The sequence below is a fragment of the Caretta caretta genome, chromosome 1 (assembly GCF_965140235.1).
Source record: "Caretta caretta isolate rCarCar2 chromosome 1, rCarCar1.hap1, whole genome shotgun sequence".
NCBI lineage: Eukaryota > Metazoa > Chordata > Testudines > Cheloniidae > Caretta > Caretta caretta.
In genome coordinates this window covers 288,926,096-288,944,795 of record NC_134206.1, presented here as the reverse complement: position 1 = coordinate 288,944,795, position 18,700 = coordinate 288,926,096, and the positions used below count along the sequence as shown (strand labels likewise).

Below are 18,700 nucleotides of genomic sequence, written 5' to 3'. Positions count from 1 at the left end.
TACTGATTTTTATATCCTCATCCACGGATATAAATTTTGTATCCATGCAGGGCTTTAGAAACTGGATCCTGCTTTTGACACCAGTATTGCCCCTTTTCTACCCAAATGTGTAGTCAAATGTCAGGGCCCAGGGGTGGTCCAGGTGGAGGTAAAAATTGATGGAATCTGATATTCTCCATGATGCAGTTTTGTTTATTTACAAGGAGTATACAAAGTCTTGCTCCTATAAATACAGGATGAACCAAAAGCAAAAGAAGCAGTTTTTTAGCTTACAGCCCCAAACCTCTTTCTAGCGACCATGAGACCCAAAAATGCTCTTTAGCTTTTCCCGCAGTCACACTGTGCTCACGGGTTAGCACTTGGCTTCCTTGCTTTTTTTTTTTTTTTTGCCTCTGTTCTTGTCTACACGCACACGTTTCTAGGCAGATTCTATTAGGTCTTATTTTACGTGTGTCCCCATAAGTGTTTTACGCAGCTCATAAGAGGGACTTAATACGTTTCCCTTCAGTTAATGAGTTCTGATGCTTAGAACTGACAATTTTCAATTGTTCAGGCAGTTGGGGGTAGGCTTAGGCCATGTACACCCTACATCTTATCCCGACCCAAGATATGTTGCTCGGGTGTGACTAAGCCCTGTGATGTAAGTGATGTAAATTACACCGACCTTATCTCCAGTGTGGACAGTGCTATGTTGGTGGGAGAGCTTCTCCTGCCGATAATAACTGCCGCTGCTCACGGCGGGAGAGCTCTCTGCTGTCAGCCTAGAGCGTCTGCCCTACTAGTGCTACAGCAGCAAGCTCTACAGTGTAGCCGTAGCCTTAGTGTTTCTGCGCCCAACTAAAGAACTGAAAAGATCCTAGAACAAGCACCTGTCTTAGGTAACAGAGAGTACTCGGGGTAATGCAAACATTACCTTAATGGCTTGAAACGCAATAGAAAATGGATAATGTATTGTATATAATTACTTACATCAGGTGAATATACTGGGAAAAATAGTTTACCGAGCGACTCCTGGACAGCAGAAGTTTTCAAAGACTGCCAGTGTTCTGTGGCTTCTCAAGCAAGAGATGGTAACCTGGAGACTACTGTCCTCACTTTACAGGTAATTTTTTTGAAAAGTATGTCGGTTTTACTTTTGCAGTGAGTTAGTAACTTGGATGTATAGACTACCGGATTTATATTCTGCATGGAAAAATAGTTAAGCAGCTTTGTTTAGTGTAAACATGCTGCATAAATGTTCATAAGAGTCAAAATTGACTTGTCATTGCATAGGTATTAAACATGAATGCTAGACAGATCAGTGAGTGGCTTCTTCATTTCATTTGTATTTGTAGGGAAGACTTACAGTGGGAGACGCATAAAATTTCAATATTTTTTTCATATTAACTATTAATAAAACTTTGTACTTTTGTCTCTAGAGATAGAATACAGTCTGCCCTAGAAGATGAAACAATGTTTGAAATTGCGGTAAGCTTCATGCTATAGTGAGCCCTTTTATTTTGTTTAAGGGACAACTTTTAAATCTAAATACACTTGTCTTCATTGTTTGCAACCCAAATATTGTACCACTCAGAACTTGAAAGTAAAAATGAATGTAAACAAAAATTAAACTGATTCGATTTACATTGTCTAAGATGAGATAAATAAGACCTAACTGCATAAATTATTAAATTAATCAGATTAAATGTTCATTTCTGAATATTAGTAACACAGGAATTGGTTTAAAATATGATTAAATTGCATCTCTATAACCACTCCATATAAAGATGGGAAGTTTGTTCTAAGTGGTTATCTGTCCATTTCTCTTAAGCTCCAGGGTGTTTGCAGATAATGGTGTTTCTATTGGATAGTCAAGAGTTGAGAATTTTGTTCCATCTTCAAATAATTGAATGATATAGGAGGCCTTGGGATGTTTAGCATCTTGTCATCTTGATTTCTCTTATGAAGGCAGACTGAAGAGTTTTGAAAAGCTTTCTTGGTCTATGTCTCTCTTTGCTCTTTTTATTACAAAACAATGTTTGCAGCCTGTGCTGGTAAAGACTAAGGGGAGTAACTTTTCTTTTGTAAAATTCAAACTACATAATCTTTGTCATAAAATATCTTCAACTAATACTGCTTTAGTTAAGGAGGAGAGGCCTATCAATATTTCTAAATTTAACTTTACCAAAAATCAACCCCCTTCACCCTGCTCCACCCTCCCCCTTAAAAGTCCTCCAGGTTTTAGCAAGAGCCTCTTCTCCTGCTTTTGGTGAGGGTTTAATGGGAATTAGATCTGTCTGGGAAAGGGGAAATGTTGAGTTGTGCTGACCATTTTTTCATTTTGTAACTTGTGGCAAGGGCACTTAAAACCTTGAGTTAGTACCCATTTTTATTTTTGTATAAATCTAAAATAAATACTCGAATAACCTGACTGGGATCCAAAGTATACCAGTATCTTCTACTGTTATCTAATTTGTAACATGTCACCTATGGACTGATTCTGCAATCTCATGTTTAGGTGCAGTGGTGAGCTGGAGCCGGTTGGCACCAGTTCTCGTGAAAGGGTGGTTAAATTTTGAAGCAGTTTTAGAACTGGTTGTTAGCCCGCTTCCCTGCAGGGAGCGCTGAGGATTTGATGGGCTCTGGCCGGGAAGTGATGTAATTCCTCCTCTGGCCACTGGGGGCGCTGTGCTGCGGGAGCCACGTGAACTGCTGCCTGGCCCTGGGCACAAGCCCTGGTGCTGCTGCTGCTCCCCCGACCCCTGCCCCTGGGGCTCCCGCTGCTCCCTGATGGGTCCCTGGCTGCTCTGCTGGGCCTGGGCTGCCTTCTGCTGCTCGGACTGCTCCAAGCCGCTCTCCCCATGAGCACCCACCCTCCAGCCACCCCTGCACCTTCTGCCCGCGCCAGCCCCTGTCGCACCCCCTGCCCTGCCCGCAGCCAGCCCCACGCCCCTGTCTGCAGCTGGCCCCACATCCACTGGTGCCCTGCAGTTCCCAGGGCAGTAACCCTGCATGCCTGCTTCAATGAGGGGGGCATGAAGCAGCTGGGACCCACACATGTGCACACCCTAGGGTGACCAGACAGCAAGTGTGAAAAATCAGGACAGGGGGTGGGGGGGTAATAGGAGCCTATATAAGAAAAAGACCCCAAAATTGGGACTGTCCCTATAAAATCGGAACATCTGGTCACCCTAGCACACCCCCAGGGAGTGGCGGGGACCCACACATGTGAAACGGAGCTCATTTCTAGTTCAGGCCCATCTTTTTAAAAAAGAACTTTAGGAAGAGTTAACACACACCCGTATTTTCTCGGACAGGTCAGGCTTTTTGGTTCTTAAATCGCCGTCCGGGAGGAATTTTTAAATTTTAAAAATTCGTCCCGGGAAAATATGGATGTATGGTAACCCTGTTGGTACAAAAAGTACATACTGGGGCACATCCCTTAAATCAGAACTTTTTTATAGGGAACCGGTTGTTAAGATTTTGGCAGCTCATCGGTGGTTTAGATGTAATTTTATTTTACAGTATATGAAAGTATATCTTTTGTATCTTGATATAATGCATTATTTTTTTCTAAGCTACCAGTATAAAACTTGTAGAAGGTCAGTGGATATGATATTAATTTGTCTTCCCTGAATTCTCTTGTTTTTGCCATTTACATTCTGACACCTAAGTTTATTTTTTAATAAAAAAATAAAAGCTCTTTCTTAAATAGGTTCTAAATGCTAGCGAAAAGACGGCTGTAGGCATCTTGTTTCAGAAAGACTCATTGGTTCGACAAAGCCAGGTATGATTTAAAAATGGAGAAAGATTTGGGAGTAGATAAGCTAACAAGCTTTAAATATTTGTTTATACTCCATTATAAACTATAACAAATGCTATGTAGAGTATTAAACTGCTTCTAGCACTATATATTTCTCTAAAATGGGTTTCCTTGGTTATATAACCTCATTAGGGATTGTATGTATGGGTCTTTTTGTGACGGCAAAAGTTGCTTAGTTTCTGCACTGATGGAGGCCAGATACTTGAAGTTAATATGAAAAGGGCAGAGGATTAGGAATCTTGAGAGCTATCCTCATCTGGCATATCCTTTACTAGCCAACATATGGAGCAGAATAAGCTGCTAATCAGTACTGTAACAGGAATGGCTAACAAAAGCTGGGATTGAACATGCAGTCAGTCATGCTTGGTTACTTAGGAAATGAGGGTGCAGTGATCTGGACATATATGTACATCTTAGGATACACAGATAATGAATAGGCCAGAATTGGGCTGGGAGGCTGCTATTATATTTGTAACAGGCGTGTTTTAAAAAACAGCTTAATTTTATATTCCAGCTGGTGGTAGATTGGTTAGAGAGCATTGCCAAGGATGAAATTGGAGATTTCTCTGACAACATTGAGTTCTATGCAAAATCTGTATATTGGTGAGTAATTGAATCATCATTAAGGGTCATGCAGACGTTTTCTCTTGTATTATGTACACTGCATGCTTCCTACAAGTATTAAAGCAAACTGGTTGATAGAGCTGTTTTAAAAACTTAATGTTAGCTTTTAAAAAGCTGGCAACGCCTTTCATTCTTTTTTAATTCTTAGAGTTTTTTGGTCAACTGTTGACATGGTGACTTTCCAAAAGAAGAGAATTCAGTGCGTTTCTTTAGGGAAAACAAAAGTGGTATAATGTGAGTGGTTTTAATTTAACCTAGAGGCAAATCATTAACTTCACTTTTACTTATTTTTGTGAGTAATATATGTAACGGACCAGAATTGATTTGTCTACAGTGGCTAGGTTACTGACACCACTGTGCTTGCTAATTTATGCAAACACACCTGCCTTTATTGCTGCCTTGTTCTACCCCTTTTGTCTATTTATTCAATTGCCAAAATCCTAGATTGTAATTTTTCTCTGCCAAGGGACTGTTTGTGTAGTTTATTCAATGCCTAGAGTAATAGTACTGTAATCACTGTTTGAGGTCATTAGGTACCACCACAATAGAAATAATTAATAGTTAGCCACCTGGTAGTCATTTTATTATTTAAGATGGATGAATTAGATCACATTTGTGTGTGTTAATACAATGATCTGTCCCTTCACTTGCACCTTATTATTTCTTTGCTCAAGTCCTTGTCACTGTTACTGAGTCTGTAACACCTTGGCAACAATAGTTTTTGTCATATTCATTCTCAGCAATGGGTTCAGGTCAGAAAATACCAAATCCCACCATGGATTTTAAATCAGACTTGAAAGGCTAATGATAAGTTTGGGAATGCTGAAGTGAACTGAGTGTGCAAGCCTGACTTTAGAATTTAGAATTTTAAAATACAATCTAGTTTACCACACTGAAACGATTCCCTTATTTGAATGAATGAAACAACTCTCGGTGAATTTGATCATATATCAGTTGGTGGTCTACTTTCATGTTTTTAGCTGAATTGTATTTACACAACAGTATTATAGCTGGCAGGCCTCAGGGTAAACTGTAGAAATTGATACACTGAGATCCCATCTTGTGAAGAATCAAAGTACCCATCAGTTTGTTTTGATGTGCCATTTTGGAAAAAAAACATTTGATATCTTAAATGTCTCTTTAAAAAGAACATTTCTCATTGCTTTTAGGGAGAACACTCTACATATTTTGAAGCAGCGACAGTTCAGCACATACATTGGAAGTACTCGTCCCCTGGTAACTGAACTAGTAAGTATAATTTAAAATGAGGTTTGGCTTCATAGTAGGTGTAAATTGGATTTTTGGGGTAATTAGTATTTTTTTCCTACCCAGCACAACTTCCCCAAAAGTTCAGGAGTTCTGTCTTAAAAATGGAAAAACTCCTGTAGTAGATTTTTTTTCATTTTCATGATAGCAGCCCTGAACGTCTGGGGAAATTATGTACACTATCTTTATTGTTCTGGGCATCTGACTTTAGTCCATCATGGATTTTGTTTTTCTTTCCACCTTCCCCTTTTTTCAGCAGAAATACTTCTTAGCTATTCATTGAGGTGAGTGTCTTTATTGGTACTTTTTTTTTAAAGTGCCCAAAATGTTAGGTGCTTCAGAACAAACACTATCCCTATCTAGAAGAGCAAATAATCTTGATTTAACTTGACCCTACATGTGAAAATCATAAATCAATAAGGGTAAAAGAGGATGGGGTGGATTAAGGACAAGTGGCAATAAAATAACATGGTTACTCAAACTATCGTGTTGTGCAAGTGCCTTTCTCGTTCACTTTTTAAAATTCATTTTTTTATTTTAGTTACCTTTGCCCCTTCGCTTAAAACCTCACTTCCAAAAACCTTACAAGAATAATTTGTGTGACAAAGGTTAGCTTGATTAAACAGATTTGGGGAGGGCATGCCAAATGTAAGGGACAGATGCTCATGGAGCAAGGTAATAAACAGGGTACAGTAACTCCTCACTTAAAGTCGTCCTGGTTAACGTTGTTTCGTTGCTGATCAATTAGAGAACATGCTCGTATAAAGTTGTGCAAAGCTCCTGCTTTGTCCACTGCTTGCAGGAAGAGCAGCCCGTTGGAGCTAGCTGGTGGGGGCTTGGAACCAGAGTGGACTGGCAGCCCCCCTATCAGCTCCCCGCTCCCAAAAGTTCCCTGTTCGGCAGCCGTCCAGTAGGCTATCAAGTGCCAGCAGTTCAGCTGTCTCTCCCCCCGCTGCCATGTGCTGCTCCTGCCCTCTGCCTTGGAGCTGCTCCTAGGAGCCTCCCGCTTGCTATGCGTGGGGGGGAGAGAGGGGAGCCTAATGTCAGGGTGTCCCCCCTCCCCCCGCTCCTGCTCCCCGCTTATCACTTCTCCATAGAGTGGGGGTGGGACACGACAGGGCTCAGGACGGAGGGAGCTTGCTTGCCGCAGCTGCTGTCTGAACTTCCTGATCTAAACCTGCAGTGTACTTAAAGCTTCTCTCACCGCGTGTGTGTGTCTGTCTCTACCATTCCAGTCATGCTGCCTTGTAGAGTGTGAGGCTACATTAACAACAGTATGTTTTAACCCTTGAGGGCTCAGCCGAATGCTAGTTCATTTAGCAGTAGGGTGTTCCCTGGGAAATATCCTACTGTCTTCCACCCTCTAACTTCACCACCTCAGCCAAGCTTCACAATCATCATTGCTGTGTACAGTATTAAATTTTGTTTAAAACTTATACTTTGTGTGTGTGTGTGTATATGTATGTATATATAAAAATATATATAATAGTTTTTTGTCTGGTGAAAATTTTTTTCCTGGAACCTAACCCCCCCCATTTACATTAATTCTTATGGGGAAATTGGATTCGCTTAACATCATTTCGCTTAAAGTCGCATTTTTCAGGAACATAACTACAATGTTAAGGGAGGAGTCACTGTATCAAGGATGATGTGATTGGAAGTGTCATAAATATAAAGGGAAGGGTAAACACCTTTAAAATCCCTCCTGGCCAGAGGAAAAATCCTTTCACCTGTAAAGGGTTAAGAAGCTAGGATAATCTCGCTGGCACCTGACCAAAATGACCAATGAGGAGACAAGATACTTTCAAAAGCTGGGGGGAGGTAGAAAACAAATCTCTCTGTCTGTCTGTGTGATGCTTTTGCCGGGGACAGAACAGGAATGGAGTCGTAGAACTTAGTAAGTAATCTAGCTAGATATGCGTTAGATTATGATTTCTTTAAATGGCTGAGAAAATAAGCTGTGCTGAATAGACTGGATATTCCTGTCTGTGTGTCTTTTTGTAACTTAAGGTTTTGCCTAGAGGGAGTCTCTCTGTTTTGAATCTAATTACCCTGTAAAGTGTTTACCATCCTGATTTTACAGAGGTGATTCTTCTTATTGTTACTTCTATTAAAATTCTTCTTTTCAAGAACTGAATGTTTTTTTTCATTGTTCTTAAGATCCAAGAGTTTGGGTCTGTGGTCACGTATGCAAATTGGTGAGGATTTTTATCAAACCTTCCCCAGGAAGTGGGATGCAAGGGTTGGGAGGCTTTTGGGGGGGAAAGACGTTTCCAAACGGGCTCTTTCCTCATAAAATAAACCCGGTCAGATGTTTGGTGGTGGCAGTGGAAGTCCAAGGGCAAAGGGTAAAATAGTTTGTACCTTGGGGAAGTTTTCACCTAAGCTGGTAAAAGTAAGCTTAGGAGGTATTCATGCAGGTCCCCACATCTGTACCCTAGAGTTCAGAGTGGGGAAGGAATCTTGACAGGAAGAGTGGAGAAAAACAGTGGGGAATATGAAAGAAGGCCATGTCAGATTTAAATTTGGGCTGTGTGATGTAGAGACCTAAAAGTAAGGACAAAATGTTTGTTTGAATTGGATGTGCAGCACTATTTGTAAGCTCTCTAGGCCAGGGCACACTTTCACAAAAGCTTATGCTCAAATAAATTTGTTAGTCTCTCTAAGGTGCCACAAGTACTCCTTCACTTAGCACAATGAAACCCCAATTCTGTTTGGAGCTCTGGGTTCTACCATCCTCGTCTGGTTTCCTCCTATTATTATTTCTTGTATATTGAAAACCAAGGGAGGACTGTCCAGGAAGGAGGAGTAATCAGCTGTATCAAATGCAGAGGAAATCTCAAGAAAGATGAGCATAGGCTTTGAGAATTGGTCAGGAGGAGGTGGTTAGTGGCATTAAGAGCAGTTTAAATGTTTTGAAGAAAGCCGAAAATAGGCTGGAGTGGATCCACAAGAAAGTGAGAAGAGAGGAAGTCAATGTAACAGTTGTAAACGGCCTTCTCAAAGAACTCACAGGTAAAGGAAGGAAAGGAAAAAGTCTGCTGTCCGGAGAGGTAGATTACAAGGGGGAAATGTTTGTGGGGAAAGGAGCGAGAAGACAGGGCTTTTGGGAAGGCGAAAGGATTGAAATTGATGAACAGTAATCTCTCGGGCTCAGTGACTGGGGAGGTGAAGAGGAATGTAATGCCAGTTTTTAGGCAGACTAGTCAGACTGTTGTCAACATGAGAAAGTGAGTACAGATGGATTTACTATCATTGAGAACCTTTGAGACATGCATACAGAGGGAAATGTCTGCAGTGTAGGGGATGGAGGATTCATCGTCCCTTTTTTCTTTTTCTTTTTTTCTTGTAGGACCCAGATGCCCCCGTAAGACAGAAAATGCCACTCGATGATTTGGATCGAGAAGATGATGCCAGGTTACTCAAATACCTTTTTACTCTTATCAGAGCTGGGATGACGGATGAGGTAAGCCACAGAAACCTGTAGTGTCCTTCCCTTTCCTTCAGACTTGTTCAAACATTTTAAAAACTGATTTAGTTCAACCAGTACAAACTTCTGTATGGACACGCTTATATCAGTTTAGTTTTCATCTGATTACAAGTGCTGATGTCACATGTTAGCTAAACTGCTATAAAGCAGGTTTTAACTGATATGAGTGTCCACACACTGAATTTAAAATCATGCCTTTAGTTAAACTAGTGCAACTTTGAGTTGAGAGCAGGCATTATGGTAGATAAATTGGACTTAGGGTTGTCAGGCCAGCACATTAGTAGCACTGCTTGGTGCTAAAATGACTTAGTACTGACTGCTCAGTGCTGTATGATACAGTTAGAACATCTGAAAGAGTTTGTAAACTGGGCCTTTCAAAACCATTAAATTATCACGTGTACCTCCTTTTTCACGTATTAGTGCTGTACAAATTTGAAAAATAGCATAATTGATTCTTTCAGGTTTCTGTCTAGTAGTGAATTGCAAGGGTGCTTTTTCTCTTTGCTGATATAATCCTTTAAGAAAGGAAGCCATTCTTAATGTCTACCACAGCCAAAACCATCATTAATGATGACTCTGATTTGAAGCTATGAAAATAGCACCTGGATTTCAGGTTTACTAGGAAAAAGATGACTCTACTTCATTTCCTTTTTTCTTCTTTTTCTGTTGTCCCTGGCAAGCCATAAATGCTTCAATAGTCGAATCTCTCTGAAGAACTCATGGATGGGCATGAATAGGATATTAGGAGTTTGTGCTTTTGACCAGCACAAAAGAGGTTACTCTTCTCTTCCATTAATCCTTTGGCTGAATGTAGCTCTGCCTTTTTTTTTTTTTTTTTTTTTTTTTAATAATACCTTACGTAATTTGTGGTGTAAATTTACTATTGCCCACAAATTTGAGGGGAATTACAACACTGTCACTGTGAGGTCAGCCTGCCATGGGTATGTGCTATGCGCTCAATTCAACAGCATCCTTGCAGTTCCTATCCTGGGTCTCTCTTGGGGAGAGGCTCCCCATTGTGCCAGTGGTTTTCATGATCAATAATTAAATTAAATATTTGTATTAGGCAGCATATGAAGGCTTCCGTGGTGGGCTAGGGGCTGCCAGGATGCTAGGCACTGTACCCATGCATAATGAGGGGGGAAGAAGTTGCTGCTCCAAAGATCTTACAATCTTAGGAATGTAGGAATAGTCACTTGTTATAGATGAAAGTAATATCCCACTATCCCTAGCTATCAATTTTTTCAGTTTTCTTCTCTCTTCATCAACATTCCCAAAAGTGATCAGTTACTGCAGACTCTGCAGCTTGAAAACATGACCATTTAACAGTCTGCCTCACTATTCTGACAATTCTGTCAGTCATGGAATTGATACATCTGTTAGATAAGTAATTGGGTGTGAGATGAGTAACCTTCAACAGTGTGTGCTTACTTACAGTCCACAGAAGCCTATTTTTTTTCCTCCCTATTGCTTTTACTTCTGCTGTATATTCATATAGCTAGAGTAGGTCCCAAAATTGGCTTTGGGGGAAGCAGACTTCTGGAGTAAGACTATTCATGGCATTATGTAGCCTGATTTATGTTGTCAGCACAAAGGATTGAATTTTCCAAAGTACCTGAGAGTTGGGTACCCTCAATCACCTTGGAAAATTGCACCCAAAAAGATGGATTTTAGGCCTTTGCACCAAGGGGCATATTTTCATAAGCTATAAAAGACTTCATCTAAAGCAACTAGAGCTGTCAAGCGATTAAAAAGATAATAAAATACCATTTATTTAAATATTTTTGGATATTTTCTACATTTTCAAATATATTGATTTCAATTACAACACTGAATACAAAGTGTACAGTGCTCACTTTATATTTTTGATTACAAGTATTTGCATTGTAAAAAAAAATAGTATTTTTCAATTCACCTAGTACAAGTACTGTAGTGAAATCTCTATCATGAAAGTTGAATTTACAAATGTAGAATTATGTACAAAAAACAGCATTAAAAATAAAAAATGTAAAATTTTAGCACCTTGAAGTCCACTCAGTCCTACATCTTGTTCAGTCAATTCCTCAGACAAACAAGTTTGTTTACATTTGCAGGAGATAATGCTGCCCGCTTCTTGTTTACAATGTCACAAGAAAGTGAGAACAGACATTCCCATGGCACTGTTGTAGCTGGCATCGCAAGATATTTACATGCCAAATGCGCTAAAGATTCATATGTCCCTTCATGCTTCAACCACCATTCCAGGGGACATGCATCCATGTTGATGACTGGTTCTGCTCGATAACAGTCCAAAGCAATCCAGTCCAACGCATGTTCATTTTCATTATCTGAGTCAGATGCCGCCAGCAGATGGTTGGTTTTCTTTTTGTCATTCGGGTTCTGTAGTTTCCGTGTCGGAGTGTTGCTCTTCTAGGACTTTTCAAAGCATGCTCCACACCTCATCCCTCTAAGATTTTGGAAGGCACTTCAGATTCTTAAACCTTGGGTTGAATGCTGTAGCTCTCTTTAGAAATCTCACATTGGTACCTTCTTTGTGTTTTGTCAAATCTGCAGTGAAAGTGTTCTTAAAATGAACAACATATATGCTGGGTCATCATCCAAGACTGCTATAACATGAAATATATAGCAGAATGCAGGTAAAACAGAGCAGGGGACATACAGTTTTCTTGCAAGGAGCTCAGTCACAAATTTAATTAACATATTTATTTAACAAGCGTCATCAGCATGGAAATATGTCCTCTGGAATGGTGGCCGAAGCATGATGGGGCATACGAATGTTTTGTATATCTGGCACATAACTACCTTGCAATGTCTGTGACTTTGTAAATAAGAAGCGGGCAGCATTATCTCCTGTAAATTAAACAAACTTGTTTATCTTAGCAATTGGCTGAACAGGAAGGAGGACTGAGTGGACTTGTAGGCTCTGAAGTTTTACATTGTTTTGTTTTTGAGTGCAGTTATGTAGCAAAACAAATCTACGTTTGTAAGTTGCACTTTCACGACAGAGATTGCACTACGGTACTTCTATGAGATGAATTGAAAAAATACTATGTTTTGTTTATCATTTTTAAGGTGCAAATATTTGTAATAAAAATATTATACACTTTGATTTCAGTTACAACACAGACTATAGTATATATGAAAATGTAGAAAAACATCCAAAATATTTAATAAATTTCAATTGGTATTTTATTGTTTAACGGTGCGATTAAAACTGAGATGAATCGCGATTAATTTTTTTGAGTTAATCGCATGAGTTAACTGCGATTAATCGACAGCCCTAAAAACAAGTAGTTAGAAGTGAAGAATATACGACAATGGGTTAAGCCAGCAAAGCTCTTGATGAAAAAAATAGGTGGTTGTACTATGGTACTTCTCTTATGCTGTTGAAAATACCTACTGAAAAGTCCTATATACATTCCCTGGAAAATAAAACCAATGAAAAAAAATAACCTGGAATTTTTATTTTAAGATCCTTTTAGTTTGAGTTTAGACTTGCCAAAACATAAGCACATTAGTTTGTGCAAAGAAACACTTTTGTTGATTAACCATGTTCTAACATCTGTGCATCACTAGAGGAGAATATGTGCTTTTGCTGCCTTGAAAACTGTTGCTCAGAATGTCCTTTGTTGTTTTACAGGCACAACGCTTGTGCAAACGATGTGGTCAGGCCTGGAGAGCTGCAACTCTTGAAGGGTGGAAACTATATCATGATCCGAATGTAAATGGAGGTACCTAGATCAAAATTTATCTGAAGCAGACCCAGAAAGAAGGCATAGGATTTTCTTGTTGTCTGGATCTGTCTAAAGGAAGCACAGCTCTTTGCTGTCATTTTAAGGCCCTTTTGTGTTTTGAAAACACTTTCACAGGTGTATGGTGAGGAGGAACCTTTTTTGTCTTTATACCTGACACCTTATGAATACTTTAACATTGAAATTTCTTTAATAATGATTAAAGTTGAAAGTGTTTCAACCAAATCCTGCTAACGCACCAAAAATTACTTTATTGAGACACTCGCACACTCTCGCTCATTTCTTTAAATCTTCAAATCTTAATGACTGGGAAACAAATATTTAAGGTTTCCAGACAGCCCCTCACCACTGCCTTTTAATCTTTCATCACACACTTCTGTGCTATCTAACTTATCCCAGCAATCCAAGCATTGTGCTCTCCTGAGCTCACCAAAGCAGGACTCCATTCCTGCAGCTGTTAACAAGTCAATAAAAGGTTTTGATAGTCAGAATTTCCCCTTTTTGGTATAATGAGGATGGTGTACAACAGAGGGGAATGGAGGAAAGGGGATGTCTTTGAGCCACATGGAAAGCTTTAAGTTCCCTGCCTCCTCTTCTGTATGCTCAGTACCTTGCAGAATCGAGCCCTGTCTGGACCCAGTCCAGTTTAAAAAAAAAAAAAAAAGCATATGCTATAGGTGCTTTGCTGAATCAGAGCTAGAGTGCCCAATATCTCACAGGATCAAGTCCTCTGTATCTGGATTGCCTATACCTCCTTATTTCTCCTCCATGTCCCTCCAGTGTACTGCCTCTATCTATCTATTTCTTACCCCAGAGTCTCCCTCTCCTCTATCACCTTTCCAAGATGAATGAGCACAGATCCATATGCCAGTTGGCGCCTTGCCATATTTCCTTTTAGTTGGGTATCCCTCTGTTCATGTCCCTACCTCTGGGTCAGTCCAGCAGTGGGAGTGTAAAGGTCTGTTTATTGTTAATTAAGTTTTTGTTTAAGGACAAAACTGCAGCTAAACTTTTGAAGTACTGTCATTTTAAAACATGCTTACCACGCTTTGCAGAAAAACAACCTGGACTGAGAAGTAGTATGCAGAATTTCATGAGGATCTGAATTTTGGGGGAAGTTCCAAAGGGGTTGAAAATTGGGTTTATAAGGTGGAGTGGTCTTCAGCCTCAGTTAGTGATTACAACCACATATTTATGAGTGCAACTGGATCATGAGGTTGCTTGTGATGGTAGGGGGAAGGGCTCAACAGCCCCGGGGCTCACTTGTGGTTGATGTCATATGTTCCTAAAAGCTTACGCTTCTGGGTTTCAGCTGGCCACCTGCAGAGGTCAGGAAGGGATTTCACCCCAAATGTATTCTGGGAGGGTTTTTTAATCTCCTTCCGGATCATCAGGGATGGCCACAGCTGGAGATGGGGCATATGGGCCAGGGCTTTGAGATGGCACCAAGCATTCTCTCAGTCAGGTGCTTGTCTAGCTGGCCCTGGCTCACATGCTTAGGGTCTAACTGATTATCATAAATGGGATTGGGAAGGAATCCACCCCTCCCCTCCCCCCCCTGCCCCCATCAGATTGGCAGCAATCTTGGGCAGGAGGATTTCACCTTCCTCTGCTGCATGGAGTGAGAGTCACTTGCCAGGATTATCTGGGTATATCTCACTTAATAATTTCCTTGCCACTGCAGGGACCTTGGACATTGGTGCACCTCAGTCCCTCCTATTCGGCCTGTGGCACATAGTAGTCTAGTCCCCTGTGGGCTGGTCCAATTTCAGTTGTGTTTTAGTGTATGGCAACTGAGTGGTGTTTATGGCCTGTGATGTATACTGGAAGTCAGACTAATGATCTGGTAGTCCCTTCTGGTGTTGAACTCTGATTCTATGAAACTGCAAATACCCACTGCTTTTTGAATTATCCTTTACATATAGGAACAGAGCTGGAACCAGTGGAAGGGAATCCATATAGATGCATTTGGAAAATCAGTTGTTGGCGAATGGCAGAAGATGTAAGATAAATATTAAGTTGCTTGATATTGTTAATGGGTAAACTTTTTTCCCTGTAATCGAGGCTGACACTTACTCCCACACAGTTGAATCTACCCTTTGTGCTTACATCTCAGGGGGATTTGTTTTTCAATGTTTCTAAGAGGATTCCTCAAGTGTGTAGTATATTTGTGTATCCTAATTAATCTGTGAAACTGGCATCACGACTGAGGCAAATGGCTTAGGAAATGTCTAAAAAGGATTAGTTTTTTTTAGGCATAAGAGTGAAACTGTAGATATTAGCTAAGATATAATTACAGGGACTGCTGATCTTCATTCTTCTTGGCATAAGATGATGCACCGGGGTCAGGAAAAATCTCACCTTTCTCCCAACTCAATATAGTATTGTCTAATAAGGTATCTTGGGGGTTGGAGGTATATTTAGCCCTTCATTGAAACGGCAGTCATTAACTATTCTTGAAAGCTGCTGAATTGATCCTGTTATAATGGATTGGTGTCTGGTAAAATTTCAAGTGATTATGAGGTTAAACAAGAACTCTAATAGAGATTTTTTTTTAAATATATGTTTTAGGAGCAGTTTAATAGATATGAGAGAGCAATCTACGCAGCACTCAGTGGGAACCTCAAACAGGTATGTGATGCTTCATGTAAGATAAGTACTACTTCTGTGGTAAAAATGCATTTCTCTTTCTCATAGCTGAGAGCAGAATTTTAGATAGCTAGCACAGTCACTTGTGTAATGTTTGTAAAACCTTGTAAACAAGAAGATAGTAAACATGATAGACACCTTTACGTCATTATCATATCTGAATTAAGCTAGCACAATCAAACTTTATAGGCTGTTTTGTTTTTTTTGCTGGCTATCAATAGAACCAATTCAGATTTTCCTGTTTTGGTCAGTCCAGATTTCTAGTATTTTTTGATGGCTACATTAAACTAGCTTTCTTATGAGCTGGAAGAGGACCTAATGTGTTATTTAGACCACCTCCCTGCCGATGCAAGAGTATTTCCCATTTATCTTCAGTGTTTTGTGTGGTCTAGTTTTAAGTCTTAAGCAATAAACCCCTCACCGCCTGATGAGATTATTCTACAATCTAATCTTGCTGTCAGGCTTTTCCTGTATTCAGCCAAATTGTGTCTTTTTCAGTTGTTTCCCATTACTCCTTTTAACACCTTAAATTATCCTCCTTTTTTAACCTTGGTTTTAGACCTTTCACATATTTTTGGTGTGTCTTTCCCACTCCCATCTTTTTCATTTCCTCAGAATGTAATTCTTCCAATTCCTTAAGGAGGGCACTAAGTATGTTGGCTGAGTCACCTGGACCTGGGAAAAGACAGCTTTGTTCTAAATTTAACTGTAGAAACTCAAAGACCTGAGCATCATTGTTGACACATCAGCGAAAATCTCTGCTCAATGTGTAGCTGTAATAAAAACAAACAAGATGTTAGGATCCTCAAGGAAACAAATGGACAGTAGTACCGATAATATTTCTATTTATTCACATAATGGAATTATATGACCGTATCTGGGATATCATGTTCAGTTCTGGTCACTGTCTCAAAAAGATGTAGTAGAATACTTTTTCTGATCCTGCATGTGGGATTAGACTGGGCACATTCACCATCTGGGAGGGGAATGAGTGCTTGTTTTGAGGATTTTTGCATGTGCTATAACAGTTGAGATTGCAAGGGCATTTTGGAAGGGTGATTGAACTCCAGTTCAGCAACTGGGAAGGAAGAGCTGGGTCTGTGCACTTCTCAGTGGGGTTGTGGGCAGGCTCAGCAGCTGGGAAAGGGTGGATATCTTGTCGAGGGCTTGCTAGTAATATTGGTGCACCCATGACGACTGTTGTTCACATTTTTCTCATCAGCAATTTAAATAAAAATCCATGACTTAAATAGCAGCATGTCCATGATTGCTGCATGTCCCACGCACTCTTCCCTTTGATTCCTACAGTCCATCCTTTCCTTGGAGCCCAGAGGAAGCAAATGGGAGGCCGCCTTGGAGGTGGCTGAGCCCCTTTCCATGTAGGCATGAGATCCATGCAGGGAGTGCCCCCTGTGGCAGCCATGAGCACAGTCAAGCCCCAAGTCCAGGCCCCATTAACTAGTCTTGATTGTCCACTTCTGAATAATCTTTAGGTTGTTCTTTGCATCTGTTCCTACCTTTTGCTCTGAAACTTCGTAAGCTTTTGGTGGTTGAATATCAGGGATTCATTCTCTACTCAAGGGAGAGGAGTTAAGGGCCAATGTTGGCACAAGAACAAATGGATATAAACTGGCCATCAGTAAGTTTAGCCTTGAAATTAGATGAAGGTTTCTAACCATCAAAGGAGTTAAGTTCTGAAACAGCCTTCCACGGGGAATAGTGCAGGCAAAAAACCCAAAGTTTTAAGACTGAGCTTGCTAAGTTTATGAAGTTGATGCTATTGCAGGCAATCTCATAGGGCCTACCTGTGACTACTATTAGCACATATCTCCAGTGGCTGGTGATAGGCCACTGGATGGAGGCAGAAGGGAGCCCTCTGAGTTACTACAGAGGAATTTTTTCCCAGGTGTCTAGCTCAGGGGGTCTTCCCCACATTCTCAGGGTCTAGCTGATCGCCATATTTGGGGTCAGGAAGAAATTTCCCCCAGCTCAGATTGGCAGAGACCCTCAGGAGGGGTTTCACCTTCCTCTGCAGCATGGGGTATGAATCACTTGCTGGTCTAAACTAGAGTAAGTGGTGGATTCTCTATAACTTGAAGTCTTTAAATTAATATGTGAGGACTTCAGTAACTCTATTAGAGATTATGGCCCTGTTGCAGGAGTGGGTTGGTGAGGTTCTGTGGCCTGCAATGTGCAGGAGGTCAGACTAGATCATGATGGTCCCTTCCGGCCTTATAGTCTGAGTCTAAATAGAGGACATTCAGAAAGTGGAAAAGAATGAATAGAGGTATGGACTGGCAGTTGTTTATGTTAGAGAGGAGATGAAGAAAAGGGGATGTGATAAAAGTATTCAAAATAATGATGGCATAGAGGAGGTAGACTGGGCCCTGGTCTTCACTCTTTGTATAATAGAACAGGGGGATGTTCAATAAAATTGAAAAGCATCAAATTTAAAACTGATAAAAGGCGAAGCTTTTTAACACAATGTAGTAGTTGCTTGTGGAACTCATTGCCACAACATGTTGCTGATGCCAAGAGCTTAGCATGATTCAGGAAAGGATTAGGCATAAAGGCTGGAATTTTCAAATGAGCCTAAGGAATTTAGTGTACAAATCCCATTGACTCTGATTTGGATACCTTGCTCCTTTAGGTCCTTTTGAAAATCTGTGTAATATAGGTAGGAAGAACTTCCAGAAGTACAATACTAAGGATTAAAAATCTAAAAGAAACTAAGTGTTTTGGAAGATACAGAAACCCTCATGATTCTGGGCATAATAAAACCAGCATCTAACTAATGGGGTTGGGTTACAGCAGGATTTCTTGTGCCTTTCTTTGAAGCATCAGAGGCCATTATTTGAGAAAGGATACTGGACTATATGGACCTTAGATGGGATCCCATATGGCCATTACATCTTCTGACATTTCTCTAGATCTGTTAATGCAGACTTTTTATTTTATTTTAACATGAAGCTTCTTCCAGTTTGTGATACCTGGGAAGATACAGTCTGGGCATATTTCCGGGTCATGGTGGATTCGCTGGTGGAGCAGGAAATCCGTACATCAGTAATGACCACAGAGGAACTGGAAGAGCTCCCTAGAGAGTATTTAGAAACAAAG

General features: G+C 40.3%; 1 protein-coding gene across 3 annotated transcripts in view; it reads left to right on the top strand.

Annotated features, from left to right (window-relative positions):
• The window catches only part of NUP107 (nucleoporin 107), a 44,801-nt gene that overhangs the window by 12,945 nt on the left and 13,156 nt on the right, over window positions 1-18,700 (top strand). For all 3 annotated transcript variants that reach the window (XM_048835839.2, XM_048835838.2, XM_048835841.2), the window contains 10 exons: window positions 975-1,102; window positions 1,419-1,467; window positions 3,695-3,766; window positions 4,317-4,405; window positions 5,596-5,674; window positions 9,045-9,158; window positions 12,823-12,913; window positions 14,860-14,936; window positions 15,506-15,565; window positions 18,554-18,699. In XM_048835839.2, the coding sequence (XP_048691796.2) occupies window positions 975-1,102; window positions 1,419-1,467; window positions 3,695-3,766; window positions 4,317-4,405; window positions 5,596-5,674; window positions 9,045-9,158; window positions 12,823-12,913; window positions 14,860-14,936; window positions 15,506-15,565; window positions 18,554-18,699 (905 nt within the window). The remainder of the gene's footprint in view (window positions 1-974; window positions 1,103-1,418; window positions 1,468-3,694; window positions 3,767-4,316; window positions 4,406-5,595; window positions 5,675-9,044; window positions 9,159-12,822; window positions 12,914-14,859; window positions 14,937-15,505; window positions 15,566-18,553; window position 18,700) is intronic.